The 24,561-nt window shown below is 35.3% G+C and overlaps 1 protein-coding gene across 17 annotated transcripts in view; it reads right to left on the reverse strand.

Moving 5' to 3' along the window:
- Positions 1 to 24,561, reverse strand: part of NUMB (NUMB endocytic adaptor protein) — a 136,287-nt gene that overhangs the window by 38,218 nt on the left and 73,508 nt on the right. For all 17 annotated transcript variants that reach the window (XM_074327248.2, XM_074327249.2, XM_019733382.3 and 14 more), the window contains one exon: positions 16,201 to 16,341. In XM_074327248.2, coding sequence (XP_074183349.1) covers positions 16,201 to 16,326 — 126 coding nt within the window. In that variant the 5' untranslated portion in view covers positions 16,327 to 16,341. The remainder of the gene's footprint in view (positions 1 to 16,200; positions 16,342 to 24,561) is intronic.

Here is a 24,561-nt window from a genome sequence, read left to right on the forward strand (position 1 = left end):
GGGAACCAATGGGTGATGAAATAATTCTTTCCCCATTAAGTGGACTCTGTACCTTTGTCAAAAATCAACTGGACATAGATGTATCAGACTAATTTTTATTTATCCTATTTGCTTCTTCAATCTGAGGATTCAAATACTGCTTTGAATAAATTCATCGTTTTCTCTCCTCCTTAAAGTTCCTATTAGGCCTGTTAGTGCTACTGGACTTTCAAATTTGTTCATTCGTGTTTCTTCATTTCTTTTTCACATTTTCTCTTTATAACTTTGTGCTACATTCTGGGTAACTTCATCAAATCTATCTTCCAGTTTACCAGTTCTCTTTTCAGCTAGGTCTAATCCACTATTTAATCTCCATTAAATTCAATTACAGTAACAGTATTTTTCACTTTTAGAAGCTCAGATTTGATTCTTTGTCAAATCTGCCTATTCTTTTTTCATTGTCTTTTTTTTCTTATAGCCCAAATTCTTTTTCTTATGTCTTTAATGATTTTATGTATACATATTTTGTAGTCTCCTCTATAGTCTACATTTCAAGTTCTTGAAGTGCTAATCCTCTTGTCCTTATTGTATAATCCTTTATCGTATCTGCTGAACATTTCCACATTATTTACAACTTTTTAAAAATCATAATTTCATCTTCACTGAAGCTCAGTTTTCTGGGAGAATTTCATGCAATCTGGATTGTGGTTTTACATTTGCTTCTAAAAGGTACCCCAGGTGTATTACTAGCCTAATACCTACTCTTTATTACTTTGAGGTTTACTACACCATGCAAGTTATAGTGTATGAAGTCCAAACCCATGGTTTCAATTTTTCTTGGGAGTCTCCTTTTTACACTCAGGGTTTGAGGCAAGATTCCTTATTTGAATGGGGGGAGGGGGTGGTGCTTTTCCTTCTAGTTCTCGATTTCATTGATTGTTAAGCCCACTGAAGGTTCTGGTTCTATGCTGGGTTCTCAGTTCTAATTCTCTGCTTCTTATGATTTCGGAGCCTTGAGAATGAATGTTAAAACCAAAGGTTGAAGCTCACTAATCCTCTCCCTCCTAGGCTATTCCATCATTAGTGTGATTCCTGACTTGCTTTCAAATTCCTTCTTAATTTCTGGTAATTGGAGATACCTATCTTATTGAACGCTCAGTTTGTTTGAAAGTATATTCAGCATGTCTGGATATTTTTATTGGGAGTATTTCTATGTTAGCTTAATCCACATTCTGCCAGAATCAGAAGACCTATAATATTTTCCAACTAGACTAAGTATTTTTTCTATATATTGATTTTAGTATATCTTGTAAGTAGCCAAAATACAGCAATTTGCTATCATTTGAAACAGCTTTTTGCTTGATTCTCTTGGGTTCTTCAGAGAGACATCTATAGGAACAACATAAAAAGTGTTGTCTTGATTTCCCACATTTACAATTTATTTTCTTGTCCAAAGGTACTGATAACCATTTCTAAATGTGTTGATACTAGCGGTGTTGGAGAGCAACCTTCCTCCTGAATTCACTGTAAACGTTTCACCCTTAAGCATGACTCTGAGATAGTTTTTCAGGCATTTAAAGAACATATTATGCTATTCCTATTTTGCTAAGATGATTTATCAGGATTGAATAATAAATATTTTTAAACTTTTTTAATGAGATGTAATCCACATGACATAAAATTAACCACTTAAAGTGAATAATTAAGTGGCATTTAGTACATTCAGAATAACCTGCATTCTGTCTTTACGGATTTACCTATTTTGGATATTTCATATAAATGGAATCACACAATACGTGACCTTTAGTAGTTCCCTTAGCATACTGTTTTCATGGTTCACCACACTTTAGTATGCATAAGTACTTGATTGTTTTTTGTAGCTAATATTCCATTTATAGCTGAGTAGTATTCCATAAAAACATGAGAGTACATGTATTTATTTGAGTATCTGTTTTCAATTCTTTGAGGTATCACCTATCAGTGGAATTGCTGAGTCATATGGTCATTCTATGTTTAGCTTTTTGAGAAACCATCAAACTGCTTTCTACAGAAGCAGATTTTACATTCCTACCAGCAATGTATAAGGGTTCTAGTTTCTCCACATCCTCACCAACACTTACTATTTTCTGTTTTTTTTGTGTGTTTTTTTTTGTGTTTTTTTTCAGGTATAGCCACCCAAGTGGGTGCAATGTGTTACTTCACTGTGTTGGGTTTTTTTTTTTTCAATTATAGTTGACTTTCGTTGTGGTTTTGATATGCATTTCCCTGATGACTAATGATGCTGAATATCTTGTTGGCCATTTGTATATCTTTTTGGGGAGACAGTTTTGGAGTTTTAAAAACATTCTCTATTTACTTCATGGTTAGGGGCCTATTCAACTTTCTTTTTCTACTTTAGCTAATTTTAATAATGTGTATTTTCCTAGAACATTCTTCATCTAAATTTTCCAAATTTATCAGTAAAAACTACACAGTATTCATATAACTTAAGTCTGTAATTGGGTTTCCCCACTTTCTCATCTCTATACTATATATCTGTGTTTTCTTAAGGCTCTTTCTAGTACAACCTCCAAGTCATTTAATCTCTATTTCCATTTTATAATAATACAATGAGAAAGTAGTTTTATGATCTCTGAGTTACCTTTAGGTGCTCAGAAATGAATACAGGCTTCAAAGCATTTCGAAGGATTTTATTCTATCATCTTGATCAATTCAATTGGTCACATATGGGTATTTATGCCAACAAAAAAAGGGGGAGGGAAGATTTGGTGGAAAGACAAGAACAAAAATATCTTCCATATGGACTGACTCTTAACTGCATAATCTATTTTAGAAATGTGGAGATGGAAATCAGCCTTATGTCTTATTAGACTATGAGAAAAACATGCCCATTGAAACAAACATTATTAAAGAGGTCTCGTCTCTTCTGAGACACTATCTCACTGAAAAATTGCAGCTGATTTATGCTTTAACGGCTAAAATATTTGACACTGGGACTTCATTTGTCTGTATGCCTTTTCCAAACTCCCTCTGAGTGAGGGACTTTTATTCACAAAAATGTACTTCAGAAAAACTAGTGTGTGGAATTTCATTCTTGGATGAATTAAGTCATTTTTCCTTTCCTTGAAAAAATTATTTAAAAACTAGATTTCCCCCCTTGCTTTGGCAATGTTCTCCACAAGAAGAAATGCAGAGCTCTTACGTGAGAGACTGTACAGTTAGCAGTTCCCAACATTAACAAAAGTGACGTGATCATTAATTTGTAAAAAGCTGTAAGGCATATTATTACATATACATAGCCTATGTAACATAAAAAATATAGGGTGCAGGTGTGCTGAACATGACATCAAAACTTGTTTGGGGCGTTTAATCAAAGAGGAGTAGTAAAATCAAATTAAAATAGGCTTTTCTTTAAGAATAAACTTGGAGTACAACTGTATATGAACAAGTCATCTGACCTAAGCATATGTATTAAATCTAACCACATTAGTTTAAAGCTAAAAGTAACTTAAAGAGATCCAAAAGCTTCATCTTTCAAATGTGACACTAAGTGTCAAAAAAGTTAAGTGATTTAAACAAGGTCTATAACTAGTAAATTAAAACAGAACCAGGAACAGAACTCTGATTTTTGATTTCTAGATCTATCTTTTTTTCAACTATCTCATATTCCCTCTGCAATTCTCCTAATTAAGTAATGCCTTATAGTTTACTACTCTTATATACATTGTTAACGTTATTCTTCTTTTAAAAAAGGTGGTTGATCAAATAGGGAGAGTCATTCATTTTGGAAATGTTGCTTATGACTGAAGCGTGGCTTGATCTTCCTCATAGCTCAATATTTCTTTCATAAATGAAATTACACTGTTTTTCCTTATAAAACTATATCACTGTTAACCACACAGTAGATATGGGGAATTCTGCTTCACAGAAATATGATAGCTAATAAATGAAGAAGGGATGACAGAATTGGAGTATCATTAAGGGTTTTACAACGCTTAATGAATGAATAATCCCAGGCTATAATCATCATTGGTTATTGTCATCCCAAAGATAGATAATCAGCTGTTGTGCGACTTCTGCTAATAGTCCACACCAACAATGAAGTATTCCTGGGAAACAAAAACCCAAAGCTACATCTGATCAAGCCTCTAAAACTACAAATTCACAAGTACAGGAAACAGAGCGAACATGTTAAACAGACTAAGTTTGGGGCATTTTCAATTTGCTAAGGAGAAAAGAATTAAAGGACCCACCAGGGAACAGGTTCCAGTGAACACTAGTCTCACTGGGACCATCTGGACAAGTAATACCCTAGGAGTGGACGTAAACCAGAGATAGAGCCTTGTCAAAACTAAGCCAGCCTTAATTCTGTCAATATAAAACCTGACAAGGACATTATAAGAAAGGAAACTTATAGTCCAATCTGTCTCCAAAACAAAAATGTGAAATTTGTCAACAAAATATTAGCAAACAGAATCCAGCAATAACTCAGTAAACTCAACTTGATCATGATGGAGATCAACGAGGTAGTTTATTCCACGAGTGTAAGGTTGGTTGACTATTCAAAAAATCCAGTAAGTGTAATTTACTACCTAACAAAATTACCCAAAGATAAAAATAATTTACCCAAAGATAAAAATAATATAATCATCTCAATAGGTGCAGAAAAGGCTTTTGATAAAATTTAGTTTCCATTAATAATTTTAAAATTATTTTTTAACCAAGAATAGAAAGGAACTTGTTCAATCTGATCAACTGTGATAAGATCTGGAATGAGACAAGGATTCTTATCACCAATTCCAGCCAGTATTGTACACCAGGCTGTAACCAGTGCAATGAGGGAACAAAAAGAAATGAAAAGTATAAGGATTGGAATGTAAGAAATACAACTCTAGTTATTCATAGATTACATCATTGTATTAGTAGAAAATCCAAAAGAACATACAAATTACTAGAATATGTGAATTTAGCAAGTTGTTAGACATAATTTCAACATAGAAAAGTCAATTGTATCCTTTCACAATATACACAAATATTTAATCATTATGTTGTACACCTGAAACTAATGTTATATGTCAAGTATAATCTCAATTTTTTAAAAGCCAATTGCATTTCTATAACAGCAATAAGCAGAAAATGGATTTTTTTAAAATGCCATTTATAACAGAACTACTGAATGCTTGATATCATCCTCCATTCACAAATCTACTCTTCTACCAACAGTCTTCCCCCAAATCTCTGCCCTTCCAATCGCTCAGATTAAAAACCTTGGCAACATCCTTGGTTTCACTTTCTCTTTGTAACGCCTTATAAATCAATCCATCAGCTTTATCTATAAGACACATCCAGAATCCGACTCCTTTTCACCACTTCTCCTGCTATCACTCTGACGTAAGCCACGGTGACCGTCCATCTGGATTTTTGCAATAACCTCTTAACTGCTCTCTCTGCTTTCCTCGTTGCGCAGCAAAGAGTCACGGTGATCCTTTTAAAACATAAGTCATATAATGTCACTCTTCCTTTCAAACTCTTCAATGGCTTCCCATTTCACTCCAAATAAAATGTTTTGTAAAGCCCTACACCAGTGGTTTTTCAAAGAGGGGTGTTAGGAAATGTATGGAGGCACTTTTGGTAACAATCACCAGAAAAATTACTCATAGGTAGTCAGTGAGGGGCCACAGATGACAGACTTCCTGCTACCTGTATGACATTTGAATGTCCCACAGGATATTCACTTAAAATAGATTAAAAAAACTTACTTGTAATTATTTTAGATTAGGCCCTCACTCCATTCTACGAATATACACACACAGTATTTTTGCACAAATGCAACTGTGTAATCAAGGGAAGATTGTACTTTGATAAGAATTTTACCCAAAGTTATTTACCAATTAAAAAAATAACATCACCAATTGCAATCCACTTGTGATACATGAATTACCAATACATCGTATCAGTCTACATCTGCAGCTACCTCACCCACAGTGATTCTATGTAAAGGCACACTATTTTTAGGTCTTCTGGTATAGTTATGTCCAAGCATTTTTACACTCTGGTATAATTGCATTAAAATTTTCTTTTTTCTTATTTATATGTTTAATTATGTAAGCATAAGTAGGTTGTAGTGTGTAAACATTTTATTTAGGGTAGTATAAGATACTTACAGTAAAATATAAGGTACAGTAAAAAATGCAGGTGATAGGTCTGACAGTGCTGAAAAGTACTTAGCGATATCATTGGGCACCCTGTTCCTTACCTGATTCTCATCTCTGCTTGTATCATTCCCTCTAAACACCCTGGCCTCTTTGCTATGCCTCCAACATATGAGGCATCAAATGCAAAGCTCTGGGGCAGGAGAATGCCTGGTATTCTAGAGACACAGCAAGGAGGCCGGTGTGTTTAGAGCAAATGGTACAATTAGAGATGAGAAGAAAGTAAGAAAGCAAGCATTCAGGTTTCTGAGGAAGCCGATTGTCTTCTTTCTTTGGGTCTTTGCTCAAAAGTCACTTCTTCGGTGAAGGCTTCCCTGATTATCCTATTTTAATTTCACTCCCCACCCACACTCCCTTCATTTCTTTTTGCTCTATACCAAGTACTTTATATGTATTTATTTGTTCATTGTTAACATCCATTAGAATGTGTGCCCTGTACAGGGATTTTGTCTGTTTTGTTCCCCGTATTCCCAGTGAATGACAGCAGCCTAGAACACTGTCTGGCACAGAGCAGGCACTCAGTGAGTATCTTCTGAACATATCAATGAATTACTGGACTCAAAGAGAAGAAAATGTACCACATTACTTAGCTCTACACTAAGCAATAAGACTCATAATGATGAAAACTTTTACAATAAACCCAAGACAAAGAAAAGGAGATAATTTATGCCTGTAGGACAGAATGAAAATGTTAATGACCTACATAATGTTAAAAAGAAAAGCATAGCTGATACTAAGTTTAGAGGTAAGAGAGTAAGAGGTTTTCATACTTTTACTTGGTAAGGAATCAAGATATACCATCTAAAATTAACAGAACAAAAATTTTTATGAGGACAGTAAATCAAGAGGAAAAACTAAATAATCTAATTCCAAACGTCTGGGCGGAAAAGGGGCAAAGTTGGAAGGGAAGGATGTGTGGGTTAAATCATTCCTTCTCTTCTTTATAGTGGGGAACCAATTATAAATATGAGTAAATTAAGAAAAGGGAGCAAAACCATATTATCTAAAGTGAAAATATTACCAATGGTAGAAGCAGAAATAAAAATGGTTAAAAGTGTCACTGGGGAGTGGGATTAGGGATAGAAAAGACGTTTTTTTAATCACAAGCATTTTGATAAAAAAAATGTTTAAGTTTAAATTATATATAACACAATAAACTAACTTTTAATTCACATATCATGTTATAAAATTATAATATAGTGCTTAAGAATATAACCCTCTAAGTCTAGACCAGTGGAGATCTAGTCCTAGTTTCAAATTATCAGATATTACCAACTATTCCTGTAACAGAAATCTTACTGCATATTATGCCACAAAGAAGTTAAGTGCTTAAGAGTTACTGAATAGAGTTGAAACTTCTTTGCAAAATATGTGTGTACAACAAATCATAAGTAACTGAAATGCTTGGGATGAATAAACCATTAACATTTCACAATTTATGTTAAAAAAGTTATTGAAATATCTTATTGTCCTGATCCAAAGACATATTTTTTTCAAATTTTTAATGTTTCAGGCAGAAGAGCAAATTATAATGTAGTTGTCATTGCCAACATGCTAGCAAACTTAGAAATGAATACAATGTATCTGTTCAACCAACTGTCACTTCAGTTGATTTATTCCACTGGTACCACACATGGTTGAATTGAACATAACTTAAGTTTGGATCACTCCTTTTCACCTAGAGTATCTTCCAAAAAAATTACAGTGTGAAGCAGATTTGAAAGGAAACATTATTGTGTATGCAGAAGATCGTCTGTCACACTCAGGGAACAGAATTACAAGCAGAATTACAATGTCCCATCTCTTGGGAGAAATAGAATTTTTAAAGCTAGGGGAGGTTAGTGTGACCCAATGCATAAGTCCTCAGACACTAAACATCTATTAATAGTTTCTAGCTGCTATTCAATAGACGGTATTTAACTTGTAGTCTTACAAATTCAATTAAGGAAAAAACCCAAGAAACAAGAAATGCAGATTAAAAACTCCAGTATTCAACTGGCATCTAACCAATAACAACAATAGCAGCAGTAGCAGCAAACGTTTATTGTGACTCACTATGTACCAGGCAGTGCTGTGTTCTTCAACTGTACTGTACTTACTCATTTAATTCTCAGGACACCTACACTATGTAGGTACAGTCCTCATTTTGCAGATGATGAAACAGGCATAGAGAAGTGATTTGCTTAAGGTCACACAGTTAATAACTGACAAAACTCAAACTCAAAGTCAGGTAGTTTGGCTTACAAACATATGCTTTTAGAGAGTTCTAGATGCCTCTCTAAAATTGTATTACAGAGCCACTGAAGGACAGGAGGCAAGCAAGTAACATAACCATATTTGCAATTTAGGAAGATCACCATTACAGTACTAAGATAATAGGTTGGAATGGAGACAAGATCAGAAGCAAGAAAAATAGTCAAGAGTCCTTGTAATGGTCAAAGGGAGAAAAAAAGGATCAGAACCTGATTAAACTGGTGGCAGTAGGAAATAACAAATAGAGAGGCTAAATACTTAAGAAGTATAGATTAGATACAGTGACTGGTTGACACTGCGGGTGGCCTGCATGACAGCTATTCCTTCAACAGGCTTCCCTGCAAGCAGAGCCTACTCCACGGTACAGGCTGAAAATACCAACTAACTGCTTTCTTGGCTCACCTTGCAACTACAGCATGGGCATTTGATTGAATCTTAGTCAATGGAAAGTAGTGGGAAGTTTGTGTGCTTGTAAGGGGTTGTCCCATTCTGATATAACAGATACTCCCTCCCTCAGTGTTTATCTTTAGACAACGATGAGTGTATAAATTATTCTTTAAATTGCTGGATTCTGTGTGTTTATATTTTATCAAGAGTTTTGTGCTGACAGCTATAAATTAGTATAGTTTCCTTCTTTGATGCTGTTAAGTTTTGGAATGCTACATACATAAAGAGAATTTGTAGGATTATAAAATGAATTTGTAAGGCTTGGATGAACAAATAAAGCATGACTTTTATCTTTTCATTAGAAGCTTAATAGTATTCCATTGGTGTGCTACAGGTGAGAGGTGGACAAAGGAGACAGGTATCTTTGACATCTTATGGTATTTCTTCTACAGTAGTTGGTCTCTTTATATTTTCAATTTCTTTTGGAGTAGTTTTGGTCATTTATGTCACCCAAGAATATTACCAATTTTACCCATGTTTTCAAGCTTATTTGTATGGAACCTTAATTTTTAAAATTTCACCACTATCTGTGATTATTTTCCCATTTTAGTTTTTATTTTATGAACTTGTGTTTTGTTTCTTGATAAATTATGTTTAGCAACTTTCAATTTTGCCTAATACTTTCTACCAAAATCTGAAATCACAGATTATTAAATGTTACGTGGTAAGTAAGTCACTGTAGGATGAGGAACTACCCTTTGAGAAATACAGAAAAAGTAAGAGCTCTACTTTCTGTGCCATGGCTATACGGACACACACAAAATAAGAAAGTCCTGTTATAAAAATACTACCTATTATAACTTCTAGCACAATGGCAAGTCCTTATCTTAAAAAGGACTGGACCCCCAAACCACCTAGAAGGTCACTTAATACAACAAAAGTTGGTCTAAGAGGCAAACACATCCAATTCTAGCATTCATCTGTTCAAGTCTCCACTTGGTCTATCCTGCTTGTACATACTAGTACAATTCCCGATTTAGGTTTATAGCCCTAAACCAAAGGGATAAGAAAGCACTTCCATCTCATTGAGTTAAAATAATTAGACCAATTTATAAACATCAGTTAACAAATATGAATTCTGTATCCAGCCCCTCAATCTCTATCCTTTCTAATTTGAACAGAATATGATCTCTTCCAGAACCTAACCAACAGAAGACCCATTTTAGCATTCCATATTCTACATAATCACAAACCTAAGATTTTACTTACAAGTCAGAGGACTGGTGGACTGGCTTGGATTCTACCAATTTATTTAACATCTAAAATTAATACTAGCACTTTAAAATATGTTAGTAGGCAATTATAGATAGATTCTGAGTGTATTGCTTTAATAGGTGAAGCATACTATTTAAATCAGCAGTTCTCAAAATTTTTGGTCTCAGGACCCATTACACTGAGGACTCTCAATAATTTTTATTTGTGTCAGTTATAGCTATTGATAATTACTATATTATAAATTAAAACTAAGATTTTAAAACAATATTTAATTAAAGTATAATGATAATTAACTCGGTGTGACATAAAAACATTTTTAATGAAAAATAACTATATTTTCCCCCAAAAAAAAAATTGTGAGAAGAGGGGCATAGTTTCACATTTTTGCAAAGCTCTTTAATATCTGACTTAATAGAAGAAAACTGGATTTTCATATTTGCATCTTCATTCGATCTGTTGCAATTATGTTGTTTTGGCTGAAGTACATGAAGAAAATCTGGTCTCACATATGTAGTTGGAAAAGAAAGTTCTTCAGGACCCTATGAAAAGGTTTTAGGGACCTCGCTTTGAGAACCACTACAGGTAATATTTGTGTATAAGTAATATTTCACTTTTAACATTAAAATTCCCTCTCCATTAAAACAATCATCTGTTATACTAGCAGATTGACTTCTAAGACAAGCTTTGAAACCCACTTTAATCATTACTCACACTAAATTACACTTACATAGGCACTCGTATACTTAAACACACACAGCAGAGACCAAACTTGTACTGGTTTCACTTGATTATTGTCTAGTATTGCATTTTTATTTCTAGTAATTGCATATCCTGTACCTCCTAGTCTCTAGAGTAGCTAGTCCATTGTCTTCAAAATCTAATTCTACAACTTCTCTCCTCACTCTTCTACGAATAGCTTCCTATTTCCTTAAGAAAACATGTCTTTAGAATAGATATCCATCAATCTCAAGCCACCAACACCATAAATTTGAGCGCATTTACACCCTTTTTTCCACTTTTACTAGTGTTTAAATAGAAGCAGCCTCTTTCCTCCAGTCTAAAACTAATTAATCCACTCTCTACATGGCTTGTAAAGGTCTTTAATTACGCTCAAGGCTCTCCCATCTTAAAAACAACATTCAATAGAAAACAAAGCCACCAGTGATTTATACACTTCAAATGAGTAAACTTTATGGTATGTGATTATATCTAACAAAACCACTGAAGAAAAAAAAACACACACACGGTTTCTCAACCTCTCACTCCCTTTGCTACTCTGCCTTTATGCATGCCCTCCTCTGAAGACAAACTTTTGCATTAAATTTTTTTTAACATTTTATTGAGGCACAATTGACATACTATAACCTGTACATATTTAAAGTATACAATTTGCTGAGTTTTTGAACTATGTATATTTGAGAAACCATCATCACAATCCATGTAATACACAGCCATCACCAACAAGTTTCCTTGTGTCCCTGTACAGTATTTCCTCTTCACCCCTCCCTCTCCATCCTCATACAACCTTGTCTGACAAACTTCCTGAATTAGTAATCTCTAGATTTATTGTCTCCTTCCTTATTTTATACCCATTCTTTCCTCAGTGTAGATTCCATCCTATGACTCCACTGTAAATGCTATCATCAAAGTCACCAAGACTTTCAGGTGTTTAATCTAATGAAGTGTCGTTTGTACTTGATCGCTTGATAGCATTTGACCACTTTCTCCTTCCTTGAAACCTTGGCTTCTGAGGCCACACTCTCCAGGCTGCCCTTCTACCTCTCTGGCTACTCATTCTTAGTGTCCTTTGAAGAGACCCACTTCACTGCCTGTCCCTTCTATGAGTATGTCCTAGGCCCTCTTCTCACTTCCCCTAGGTAATCACGTTTACTCATGACTTTAATGACAATTTATATACAGTCAATCCTCATTATCTGAGGATTCCATATTCACCTACTCACTAAAATTTATTTACAACTTCAACATCAAAACTCACGGTCTTTTGTGGTTAGTGGGGATCTGCATGTACATGAACCACAGGAACCTCAAAAGGAATTCCTCTTCTCTACCTACAAACGTGCTCTTCCTCAGTGAGCATGCCCACTGCCCTATTAGTTGCCTACATGGAAAACTTTTTAAATCAATTCATCACTAGTTCAGAATTCTGTGGTCTCTGAGGCCAGGCCAGATAACACATCATTTGCCCAGCTATATCTGACTAAGGAAATGCATCTATTTCTAGGCCATAGAAAAAAATTTCGGGTTCTGATTCTCTTCTTCTACCCAGTTGTATGTAAGTGTGTGGGGTAGGATGGGGTGGAGAGGGGAGGAAAGGTAGGTAAGGGGGACACAACATACCAGAGGGAATAAATGTCTTCTAGAAAGGATTTCAAAAGGCCATTTGGAAAAGACTACAAAAAAACACTCGAAATGAGATGCCTTACCTGAATAAGATATAAATCTTATATTTTATGTGCTTATCTCTAAAGCACATACCATCCAGCTGTTTCTTAAGATAAACGAGAATGACACTGAAAGATACTGGACCTTAATTATCTCACACAAAGTACTTAAAGGCTATATATTTCACAGCCAATCAGAAGTACTTTAATGAACATTACTTCAATTATTTCAACACTGTATACCAGCTCTCAGAATCCCGGGAATGAGATTTTAAAAACGTATATATATGTGCTTATTTATTATAAATGATGTGTTCACAAGAAATGTGACTAGTTCCAAAGGATATACACTGAAATGTAAAAGATCCCCAATCTTTCATTCCTATTCCATAGTTCAGAGTTGCTTGTGTCCTCTTACAGATATTTCTTACATATATAAGCACACATATTTTTTCTTTACTACAAACAGACTCGTATTATAGACTGCTCTGTATCTTGCCTTCATTACCTAATAATAAATGCCCTGAAGTCATCTTTCCGTATGAGCACATGCAGCTTCCGACGTCAGTGTTTCCTATGTCCATGATCATCACTTCTAACAGCTCAGGACAAGAAATTAGGTGTCTCCTCAATACCTCCCTTTTTCCTTCCCTTGATCCAGTCCGCCTCCAATTCCTGTTGCTTTGATCTCTTAATTACCTCTCAGCTTACTTCATTTCTTTTCATCTCCCTAGTCACCACCCTAGTCCAGCCTACCATCATCTCTCTCCACTGGATTACTGTCATAATCTCTCACTAGACCCCTTCTCTGGGCGACCTCCAAACCACACTGCAGCCAGAGTCCCCGCAGCTGGGGAAGATGAAAAGGTTCTGGGAGATGGATGATGGTGATGATTGCACAACAATGTGAATGTTTTTAATATTACTGTACTGTAGACCTAGAAATGGTTGAAATGGTAAAATTTACGTTATGTATACTTGACCACAATAAAATAAACAAATAAATAATGAAAAACACCATACACTGAATGGCTTCCCATTACCCTAAAAGTCCAAAATCTTTAATATGGCCTACAAAATTCTGCCCTACTTCTTTCCAGGTTCATCTCATGTAACTTCCTACACTACACCCTGCCTTTAGCTCCTTGGTATCATTCTTTTCTCCCACCATCAGGACCTATGTATAGACACATTCCATAATTCTAAAATGCTCTGCCTACTTTTTTATTTAATTCATCCCCAGTCAATCTTTAGATATCAGGCCAAACTTTATTTTTTTAGAGAAGCCTTCCGTGGATCCTCTAGTCCACGTCATGTTTTGTTACAGGCTCTTACAGAGTCAGATTCCCTTTTTAAAAAGTCTTTACCTCAGTTTGCAATCATGCATTATTAGTGCAAATATTTCATTAAAGTCTGTCTCCCCCACAAAGAGACTATAAACTCCACAAAAGCAAGAACTATGCCTTTTTTGTTCACCACTTAGTATATGCCTGGCACATAGCAGGTATTCAAAGAAATTTACTGAATACATGAATATAGATCTACCTTATTCTTTTTAACAGCAGCAAAGAATTCCACTTAATAGATGTCATAATTTCTTTATCCAATCCTAGAATGGTGGACATTTATTTCTAGATTTTTGTTATTACAAACAATGCTAGGAACACCAGTATAATGCCAGTATATCTATCTATTAATGTACTTAAATGTAATTCCTAATATATAATATAAAATTGCAGGTCAAATGAAAAGTCCATTTACAATTTTTAACTGATATTTACAAATTGCCCACCTAAGAGGTTGTAATTTATACTTTGAGTAACCAACAGTGTATAAGAATGGTCATTTCCATATACTTAATACTCAACTCTTATAACCAAATGTGCCAACTTCTTTGCTGTGGGGAGGTAGTAGAGAAGAGTGTTAGTTTTTATGTAAGACAGGTGTTTTTTTCTCTTCGTATTTTAATATTATACTAAACATTAAAAATTAAAATATTTATGTTTATTATTCCTATAACTAAGAAATAGCAAATGAGTTAAGTAAACAGAGCTAAGTGATTAGAAAAACACTCAGTTATTGGACAGACTGTGGAAAACTTTGTGTATTTTTAAAACCATGTATTTATTTAACCTGTAGATTGTACAAGTCACTTTTCCTGTCATATAGATTTTTTTTGTTTCTGAAGCCTTAGTCCATGTTTTAATCAATGGTACTGAGGCAGTAAAAACGAGGAGAAAATCACAGTAAGAATATTTACACATAAGAACATAGAAAAATAAAAATAATAATAATAATAATAGAGGGCCAGCCCTGGTGGCTCAGGTGGTTGGAGCGTGTGCTCCTAACACCAAGGTTGCCGGTTTGATTCCCACATGGCCCAGTGAGCTGCACCCTCTACAGCTAAGATTGTGAACAATGGGTCTCCGTGGAGCTGGGCTGCCATAAGCAGCCGGAGGTTGGCGTGAGCTGCCGCGAGCTGCTGCAGGCTGCTGAGTGCTGCCGTGGGCTGCTATGTGCTGCCATGAGTGGCCGGCAGCCAGCGTGAGTGGCCGTGGCCTGCTGTGTGCTGCCTCAGCTGGGGAGAACGCAAGGCTCATAATACCAGCATGGGCCAGGGAGCTGTGTCCTACACAACTAGGCTTGAGCTGGGGGGGTGGAGGTGAGGCGGAAGATGGGGGGAAAAAGAGAGAAAAAAATTTCAACATTTTATATTAAATTAACTTTTTCTTGGAGATCTTGACATTTTAATCTAGTTCCTTCTACTTTTTGCCCCCAACTCTAATACAAATCACAGTGTACTGACATAATTGTGCCTCTTTTCACTACACAGTACAGCGTCTACTTTTCCATGTCCTTAAATATGACCTTTCTTCTCCCAAGCTTTAAGTAGTAGTAAGAAAAAGCAACTGCACAGCACACCCTTCTCTAGATCTTCACTCTATTCTTAACGTTTGAACTTCCATTTCCTGTTCTGACAAATGAAGGCATTAAACGAACTCTACATGATTAAAAATTACAAGATTAAAGAAAAAATTCCTTTTGATTTAACTCCTCTGATTTAAGATTTTCCAGAATAAACCAGGCCTGTCTTTAAGAAAGCAGACTCCCACTACTTCTACTCTGCCACCCAGTAAGCATATCTCACAGAAATTAATTTGATTCTTGATAATTCAGGATTTTTAGACATTTCAGGATTAGTATTCTCATCATAAATGATCTTATTTGTAGTGATTCCAGATTATATACCTTCTCACATATTTAAATTTTGGATTACCATACTAATAAAAGAAACTAATGTCTTACAGATTTTGGTTTAGGGAACCAATGAATAAACGTAATAAGTATCTCTTTACAGAGGAAATCTCACAATCTAAAACCAATACCTCCAGTTTTCTGTTAAGTAGCTTTGCTCATTCTTTCCCTGAGGAATTTAAGTACCTCCACCAGCCTAAAAGATCTCAACTTGAGAAAAATGATGTGACAGAGCTGCATAAAGGAAATATCCTCTTTAAACATAAAGAGAAAAATCACTAACTATAATCTATTTTATTAATGTACCATTGGAGCAGAATATGAAGGGATTAATTTTTGGAGGGTTTTCTTTTAACTGTCCTAATTAATGGGACTTCACATACAATAGACCATCAACTCTTTTCCACATAGAGATTTATAGAAACATGAGCTTTTACCTTAACTGGGAAGCTGCATTTTCCAGTACGAACCCCTTCTTCATCGGTCTGCCACTGATGCGGACGACTGGCCTCTGGAACATAAACATCTTTCTTTCTCCTAAAACTTTGCCGTAGTTTGTTCATTTTAATTTTTACAACCTGTAGACACAGTAAAAGAAATATAAAAAAGAAGTTATTGCTGTCTCACATATTTAAACTTCGGATTACCATAAATAAAAAACTAATGTCCCAAAGTAAAGATTTTGCTTTGGGGGAAAGGAGCAATTAGTACACTTTCTCTTAGAGGAAGCCTAAGCTCAAAGAAATCATTCCACTTTTTGAAGACCAGTGTAATACTAGTCTTATTAAACAATAATAACCTCTTAGGATTCGAAGAAATTTTATTCTGAGAACTTTCAAGTACTCTAATTGTAATAATCCAATGAGTATCCCTACTGACCAACCTTTCAAATCCATTCTAATTCCTGAAAATAAAAATCTGTTCATATTTGTCCCAAATTATAGAATGCTAACAATTTCTGAAAGCTTTCATACTTATTAGGGTAAAATCATTCTGAAACACTGACATTTGGGGACCTCTCTGGCTTACTATTAGAAGACACCAAGCAAAGGAGGGACTACAACACCTTTTTTATAAAAGATGTTTTACAAAAAGGAATAAAATAAAGTTGCCTTGAAACATACTTAAAGAGAATGCTCTACTAGGATGAAATTATTCTAAAGAAGAAATTTCTTGCAAGCAATATGACATCAGAATGTACTTTCATATCTACAATCATTACAGATATGAAAGTAGTCTGTTTTCAATGACAAAAGTCCATGTCTCATCATTAACTCTGTCAATTAAAAAGTATTAAAGTATAATCTGTTTTTTGTTTTGTTACTGGAAAAGGCACTTCTCTAATGCTTTCAAAGGTGCAGCAGAAATCACAAAACTACAGGGAAGGAAGACCCAACTGATAACAACAGAACATAATGAGTAAGTGTCCTTTTACAGAGCAAATCTCAAAATCTAAAACCAGTATCTCTAGTTTTTCGTTAAGTAGCATTCCTCATTCTTTCACTAAAGGATATAAGCACCTCAACCAGCCTTAACTTGAGATCTTGAGAAAATGATGTGACAAAGTTATGTAAAGGAAACATCCTCTTTGTCAGGAGTGTTAAATAGCAAGGGATTGAATATTAATTCCTACATGACACCAATGAAAGACCTGAAAATCAAAGTTTGTATTCTGAGGAAAAGCATTTTTTATTTTAAAATGTGTAATGCCACAGCAGAACTATTATCAAATTAGCTAATTTACACAGACAAGTCAATCATAGCTTCTTAAAAGGTAAAAATTCTGACAGACGAATGGCAATGTAAAAAAATCTCTGGATTTTCTAAAAATAAATTTATTTCTCAATTCAAAACTGATTTACAGAGTCTCTGAAGTAGCTATTAAATAATCAAAGGACTGGACAAAAGGTACTCCATTTCTCTGCCCTTAAGTAAATCACTCATTCCTAAACTAAACTAAATGAGAGTCTACCTTAATCTAACAGACTTCCAAAAAGAATTCCATAATTCCAGCCTTCCTTGATAATACATCCTGTTAAACTCTTTCATATTACATTTTAAAACTATACAAACGTTTTGTACACCTGAAATAAAATATATACACAAGCACAAATAAAAGAATATAAAAGCACCTATCTCCCTGCTCAAGTTGGCACTCTAAGAATATTGAGGCAAAAAGCCTGTATGATTCCTTTCTTCTTAACTTCTTTCTCTGAACAAAAAAGACCCAGTTAGTCAAGCGCAACACCTCAAAGCCATCCCTGCATTTACCTTTTCTCTGATCAATAACTCTGCTGATTGGACCTCCTTACTATATCTTCATGCCCCCCCCACCACATTAGTCTACTCTTCTTAGACATTTTTGCTTAAATTATTGCAAAAGCCTATTACTAATGGTCTCTTTGCTTCCAAGAGAGGTCCGTTTCACTCTGTTCTCCTGATACTGCCAGAGTGCTTTCTAAAACACAAATTTAACCATACTCTGTTTAAAATCCTTCAACTGATTCACATCACTTGCAAGATAAAGTCCAAATTCCTAGGCATGGCAAACACAGTCCTTTTCATCTGGCTTCACTCACCAGTCCCCATTCACACGCTAAGCTCCAGCCATACTAAGCTACTTATTACAGTTCTCTAACAACAAGCCTTCTTTCAGAGCCTCTGTAGATGTTCCTTCCTCTGCCTAGAAAGACCTTTCCCTACTTGCCTCTGGTTAAAATCTATTCATCTTTAAAGAGTCAGTTCAGGGGCCGGCCCAGTGTCTGTGGCGGTTAGAGCTCCATGCTCCTAACTCCGAAAGCTGCCGGTTCGATTCCCACATGGGCCAGGGGCTCTCAACCACAAGGTTTCCAGTTCAATTCCTCAAGTCCTGCAAAGGATGGTGCCTGCAACTAAGATTGAGCACGGCACCTTGAGCTGAGCTGCCTCCCGGATGGCTCAGTTGGTTGGAGCGTGGGCTCTCCATCACAAGGTTGCCGGTTCAGCTCCTGCAAGGGATGGTGGGCTGTGCCCCCTGCAACTAGAAATGGCAACTGGACCTGGAGCTGAGCTGCGCCCTCCACAGCTAAGACTGAAAGGACAACAACTTGAAGCTGAACAGCACCCTCCAAAACTAAGATTGAAAGGACGACAACTTGACTTGGAAAAAAGGCCTGGAAGTACACACTGTTCTCCCCAATAAAGTCCTATTCCCCCTCCCCAATAAAATCTTAAAAAAAAAAAAAAAAAAAAGAGTCAGTTCAGTAGTCTTCAGGAAAGCTAGCTAACAGTTTTTTTCTGACAAGTCCCTACCTGGCCGGTGTTAGGTCCTTCCATTTCATTATCATTCCCATTAACACCTTCTGCATACTTCTTGTACTTCTGTTACTGTACTCATCAAACCTTTCAGCAATTTTAATGGTAGACTACAATTTATTTGTTTAAATAGTACCCCTGCATCATAACACTGCTTGTCATATATGTGGCATACTATAAATTTGAAAAAATGAGAGAGAAAATAGATCCCCATCATATTAGATATTTCCTAGGTAGGATAAATGTAGACATATAACATCAGAGAAGTCATCAATGCTGGAAAAGGTAACAGTAGGCCAACCTCTCATTCACAAAGGAACCACTTTGACAGTTTTCCTTAAAGACATTCAACCTCTATATAAAATACCCAAGTATAAATGTATCTCCTCTTTGGGCAGCTATTTATTGTTGTACCATTCTACTGACCAAAAAGAGTGGAAGTATCGACCAATTTGGGGTCTAAATATCTTGTCATTTTCAGTACTAAAATGGTCTGCTAACAGCATTTCTACAAAGAGTATTACATATCAGTGATTCTCAAACTATGCTTTGAGCAGTCCTACGTTATTCCCTGGAGGAGACCCAGGGGGCACTGGCTGTTTGGAGAGAAAGTGCAGGAGGTGAGAAGACTGGACACAACTCGAAGGAGGGGAGTCCAGTCCTTGTTACAGCTTCAAACAGACAAGCTCCATTTTATCTGATTTATACGTTGGAGTTGCAAATTATTTACAGTGAGTGGTGTTCTGGGTGACAAAATCCAACTGTTCAATTTTTAGCAAGTTGGTAAGCCTTTATTAAAAATAAACTATACAAACTTATCAGTTATTCTAAAGCAAATGTAATAAATACTGAAAACTTATTACTTCCTAATGACTACGTTTTACTATGATCTATGCTTCCATGGTTATTTATGATTTCTGTATCTGTATGGTGGAAATGCTATGCAATGCTGGGCTAGTGTACATCTCTTCCCAACTTCATGGTTGTAGCTTGAAATTGGCTTTGGTGGAAGTATTTATACTACAGAATTTGGCAAAAAAACTACCAATCATAGCTTGACTTATTGTTTTGTGATTGCCTAGCTCGAAGAAACTGATAGAGCAAATGTTAATAATGCAGATTAAACTTAACAGTGTGGAGTGTCTATAACCATTACACTATGACTAGCACACAAAAAACAGAAAATATTCTTCCAGTATTTGAAAACTATTATCCAGTTCAGCTAAGAAGTATTTCACATCATTGTGAAATTTAACATCTTTGTTGTTTCCGTTTCACCTTACTCATTAACACAGACAAAAATATCAACCATCGGGGTGGCCAGTGAGCTCAACTGGTGAGAGTGTGGTGTTAATAACACCAAGGTTGCTGGTTTGATCCCCGTATGGGCCACTGGGAGCAGCGCCCTCCTTAAAAAAGAAAAAAAAAAAATCAATCATCATTCATGTCGGAACTACATTTGGTGAACTAGTTGAGCAACACCAGCATACCACCGACTACATGGTATGTTAGAAGATGGTAAATGCTATACAGAAAAAGATGACCAGGGTTAAGAGGGGGATTAGAAGTGCTACAGGCAGGGATAAATTTTTAAATTAAAGGAACACTGGAGCAAAGAAGTGAAGGAGGTAAAAAAAAATGAGCCATGCAAGTAGGATGAGGATTCCAGAAAAAGAAAATAACCAATGCAAAGCTCCTGAGGGGCTAGCTTGGCTAGAGTGTCTGACAACAGAAAGGTCAGTGTGTCCCGTGCAAAATGAAGACAAGCAAGTAGGAGGGACGAACCAGACAGGTTACCGAGGGCAAAGTCCTGTAGGCCAAATGCTTTGATTTTTCCTCTGAGAGAAATGGGGAGCCATTGGAGGGTTCTAAATGGAAGAACTTACGCTTTACGTTTGGCTGCTGGATTAAGAATGGACTGAATGGAACAAGAATGGAAGCGAGGAAACAATTAGGAGGTAACTATAATAATCCAACAAATGAGGGTGAACTGGATCCAGATGATTAAGCTCCTGAATCTTGCTTCCACACCAGCTCTGGAAAATTCACTATTCACTGATACAACATCTGTTGAAATCAGGCTATTTAAATGTGGAAAAAGTGTACTAGATTCCACTATTAATGCTGGAATTAAAGACAGTTTTCTAAAACAAAGCTCAACTGTTTCAAATATGAAGTCTTATCTATAATATCAATCAAAAGATCAGCTGAATTGTCATAGTTTTCATGGCAATTAACCTGTTTAAACAGATTTCTTGAACACTGCCTAAGTAGATAAGTGTATGAAGGATTGCACACATACTAAATAGTTCACTCTAACCAGGAAAGAACAAAAAAAGAAGAAATACTAAATACTAGGTATCCGCCTGTGAATGGTCGTACACTAAGAGGTTCATGTGCAAGTTTACAGACTGTTAAGAAATAACTGTCCCTAACCACAGGAAGCCCACATTTTAAAGGGAAGAGACAGACTAACTGCAGGATCAGCTCCCAAATGCTCCGAATAAAACAGCATATAGAAAGAATGGCAAAATAAAACTCCAAAAAAAGCAAAGCTTTCTAAATGAATTCTCTGTAAAAAAGACTTAAGGGATAAGCAAAGTTGTATCCAACTTGTTATACTCACCAACTAGGTTAAATTCCTAAAAGAATCTTCTATAGCCAGTTTAGTCATGTAAGGTATGCTACTCCACGCCTTCAAACAAACAAAAATTCTCTAATAGAGAATAATTATGCTTCATATGGTAAGCTATAAGCAAGAAATGGTCTTGTCTGCTAGAAAACGTAATGAAACTAAAAAGACCAAGATTCAGTGGCAAAAGTATAATTTCCAACAATGGCTTCTCAATATTGCATATGTAGACAGCTTTACGGTTCTAAAGTTGGATTATTTTAACATTTAAAAAAGCTTTGTAAGAACTACTGGTCAGTAACTCTATAACAACAGACTTTCTATAGTGGTTATTTACATTGGAATGGATTACTCAGGAAGACTATAAAAGTTTCACATTTTTTGATGTATGGTTTAAGAATTCTGGGAACTATATACACTTCAAATAAGACATTGGTCTAACAAAAGAATTTCTCCTGGTGTGGCCGGTTAGCCCAGTTGGTTAGAGCTTGGTGCTAATAACACCAAGGTTGCAGGTTCACTGCGAGCTGCAACTTGCTTAAAAAAAAAAAAAAAATTTTCTCCTAATCTGTAAATTATTTACCTGAAAATGGAAAAATAACACAAAGTAGGAGAATATATGCCAAATATACAAACAAAATATTAGTGTCCTAATATTTAAAGAATTAAAAAAATTAATTTATTTGATAAATTTTAAAATCAAATATCAGTTTAAAATAGAATATCAACAGAAAATGGGCAAAACATACAACAAGCATTTTACAAAGGAACAGAAATAGTCAATGAACCCATGAAATAAATGCTCTACTTCATTAGTAATCAGGAAAATGCAAATCAAAACACTATATACCATTTTACATCTATCAGTTTGGCAATATTAAAGAATCAGACAATAAAATAGAGAGCAACAGGCACTCTTATGCCCCTATCGGAGCATAAATTGGTGCAAACATGTTGAAAAGTAATTTGGCCTCATCTAGGAAAGTTGAAGACGCACATACCCTTACTCCTCTGCCAGTTTCATTTCTAGGTACATATTCTAGAGAAACGCTTACACATGTGTACAAGAAGGTGTGCAAGACGTCTGTGTAGCATTGTGTATGTTTGCAAGTAAAATAAAAATAAACACTAGAACCTAATCAACCATCAACAGAAGAAATACAGAATACTTACACATTAGAATACCATGAAGAAGTAAAACTGATACCCCAATAAAAAATAATTTAAAAAACCTCAATTAAAAGATAAATTAGTCAAGAGAAAAAGAAAAAACAGTAAAAAGGAATGATCCACAGCTTAACCATCCACATGGATGAATCTCACAATCATTGTGTTGAGGGAGGAGGGAAGCAAATTGCTTTTATTATGAATCCTTTATATAAATACTAACGACACTTGACTATCAGAGAATACTGCCTGTGGACCAGGCACTGTGCATGTTGCATATGATGACTCATTTCATCCTCACAATAGCCCTATCAAGTAGCTTCTATTTTTAATCTCCATTTCATAGACGAGGAAACAGGCACTGAGAAGTTAAGTAATTAGCCCAAATCACATGGGTGGTACGTAGCAAGACTGACTGGTGCCAGAGTCTGTGCTCTTAGTCCCCTTGACATTACAATACCTCGCAATAAATATGCAAAACTAAACAAGATAACTTTTAGCTACATATATATATATATATGTATATACACATACATATACACACACATACATATATATATAATTAGCAAAACTATAAAGAAAAACAAGGAAATGATAAACGTAATTAAGAGCAGTGTTACTTCTGAGGGAAAAGAAATGGGGACATAATCAGGAAAGGATGACATGGGGACTTCAAAAGTTTTAATAATGTTCTAATTTATAAGCTGAGTAGTAGATACACACGTTTTCATTTCATTATTCTCTATAACCTACATATGCTACATATATTCTTTTGTCCATATCTACTATCTTATTATTTTATTTAGGTGGAAAGCAAGTCACCTAAAATCGTTTCTGGAACTGAGGACACAGATGGGGAATGTAGAAAAACATACACACATATAATTAATGTAGAAATGTAAATACATACACACATAATTATGAGATCTAATAAAGAGTAAGAAAAATAAGTCACATTTAGTTATAAAATTTAAGTTTCATTTTTCACTAAAAAAAAAATAAGTTATTGAAAATTTGTCTGTCCAGCCAACTCCTGAATGAACCAGAGGCTTCTGAAGGGCCTAATGGCAAGCTACAACTCTTAGGGAAATGGAGATTTTTCTTTTTAGAGTTTTTTCCCTCCTAAATTATACTTGTTTACTTTTCTTTGTTCTATAGTCACAACTACACCTCCAACTTCAGACCCTTCTCATATATATATTATAAGAAAGATTGGACAAGACAGGAGTATGCTTTAGAAAATTCACTAAAAAACAAAACCCTCAAACTGCGGCACATACTTAATGTACACAGTAGACAGAAAAGACACACTCAGGAAACTTGACCTTGACACTTAAAATTGTTTCCCTACAAAGGGGAAAAAAAGAACCAAAGTTAGCCAAAATAGTAAAATTACTCTATTTTTTACAACAGTATTAGTTGGTTCCAAATGTAAGAATACATAAACAAAACTATAAAACCATGGGCACCATTGTGAATATTGCAAATACCTTAAGTACCTCCATAAAGTACAGTACTGCACTATCTTGTGATATATCCAACACAGCCAGGGATTTCTCCTAGTATGGAACAGTTTGCTGTTTTCAACGGAACACAGTTGAAGTGGGAAGCTTATGTTCATAGGAGTTATGCTGTGAGAAAAATACCTGTATAGCACTAGAACCACACTGCATGCTTACACTACGTGAGGGATAAAAACATTGTA

Source organism: Rhinolophus sinicus, chromosome 3 (genome assembly GCF_057876585.1).
Source record: "Rhinolophus sinicus isolate RSI-liver-muscle chromosome 3, RSI-T2T, whole genome shotgun sequence".
Lineage (NCBI taxonomy): Eukaryota > Metazoa > Chordata > Mammalia > Chiroptera > Rhinolophidae > Rhinolophus > Rhinolophus sinicus.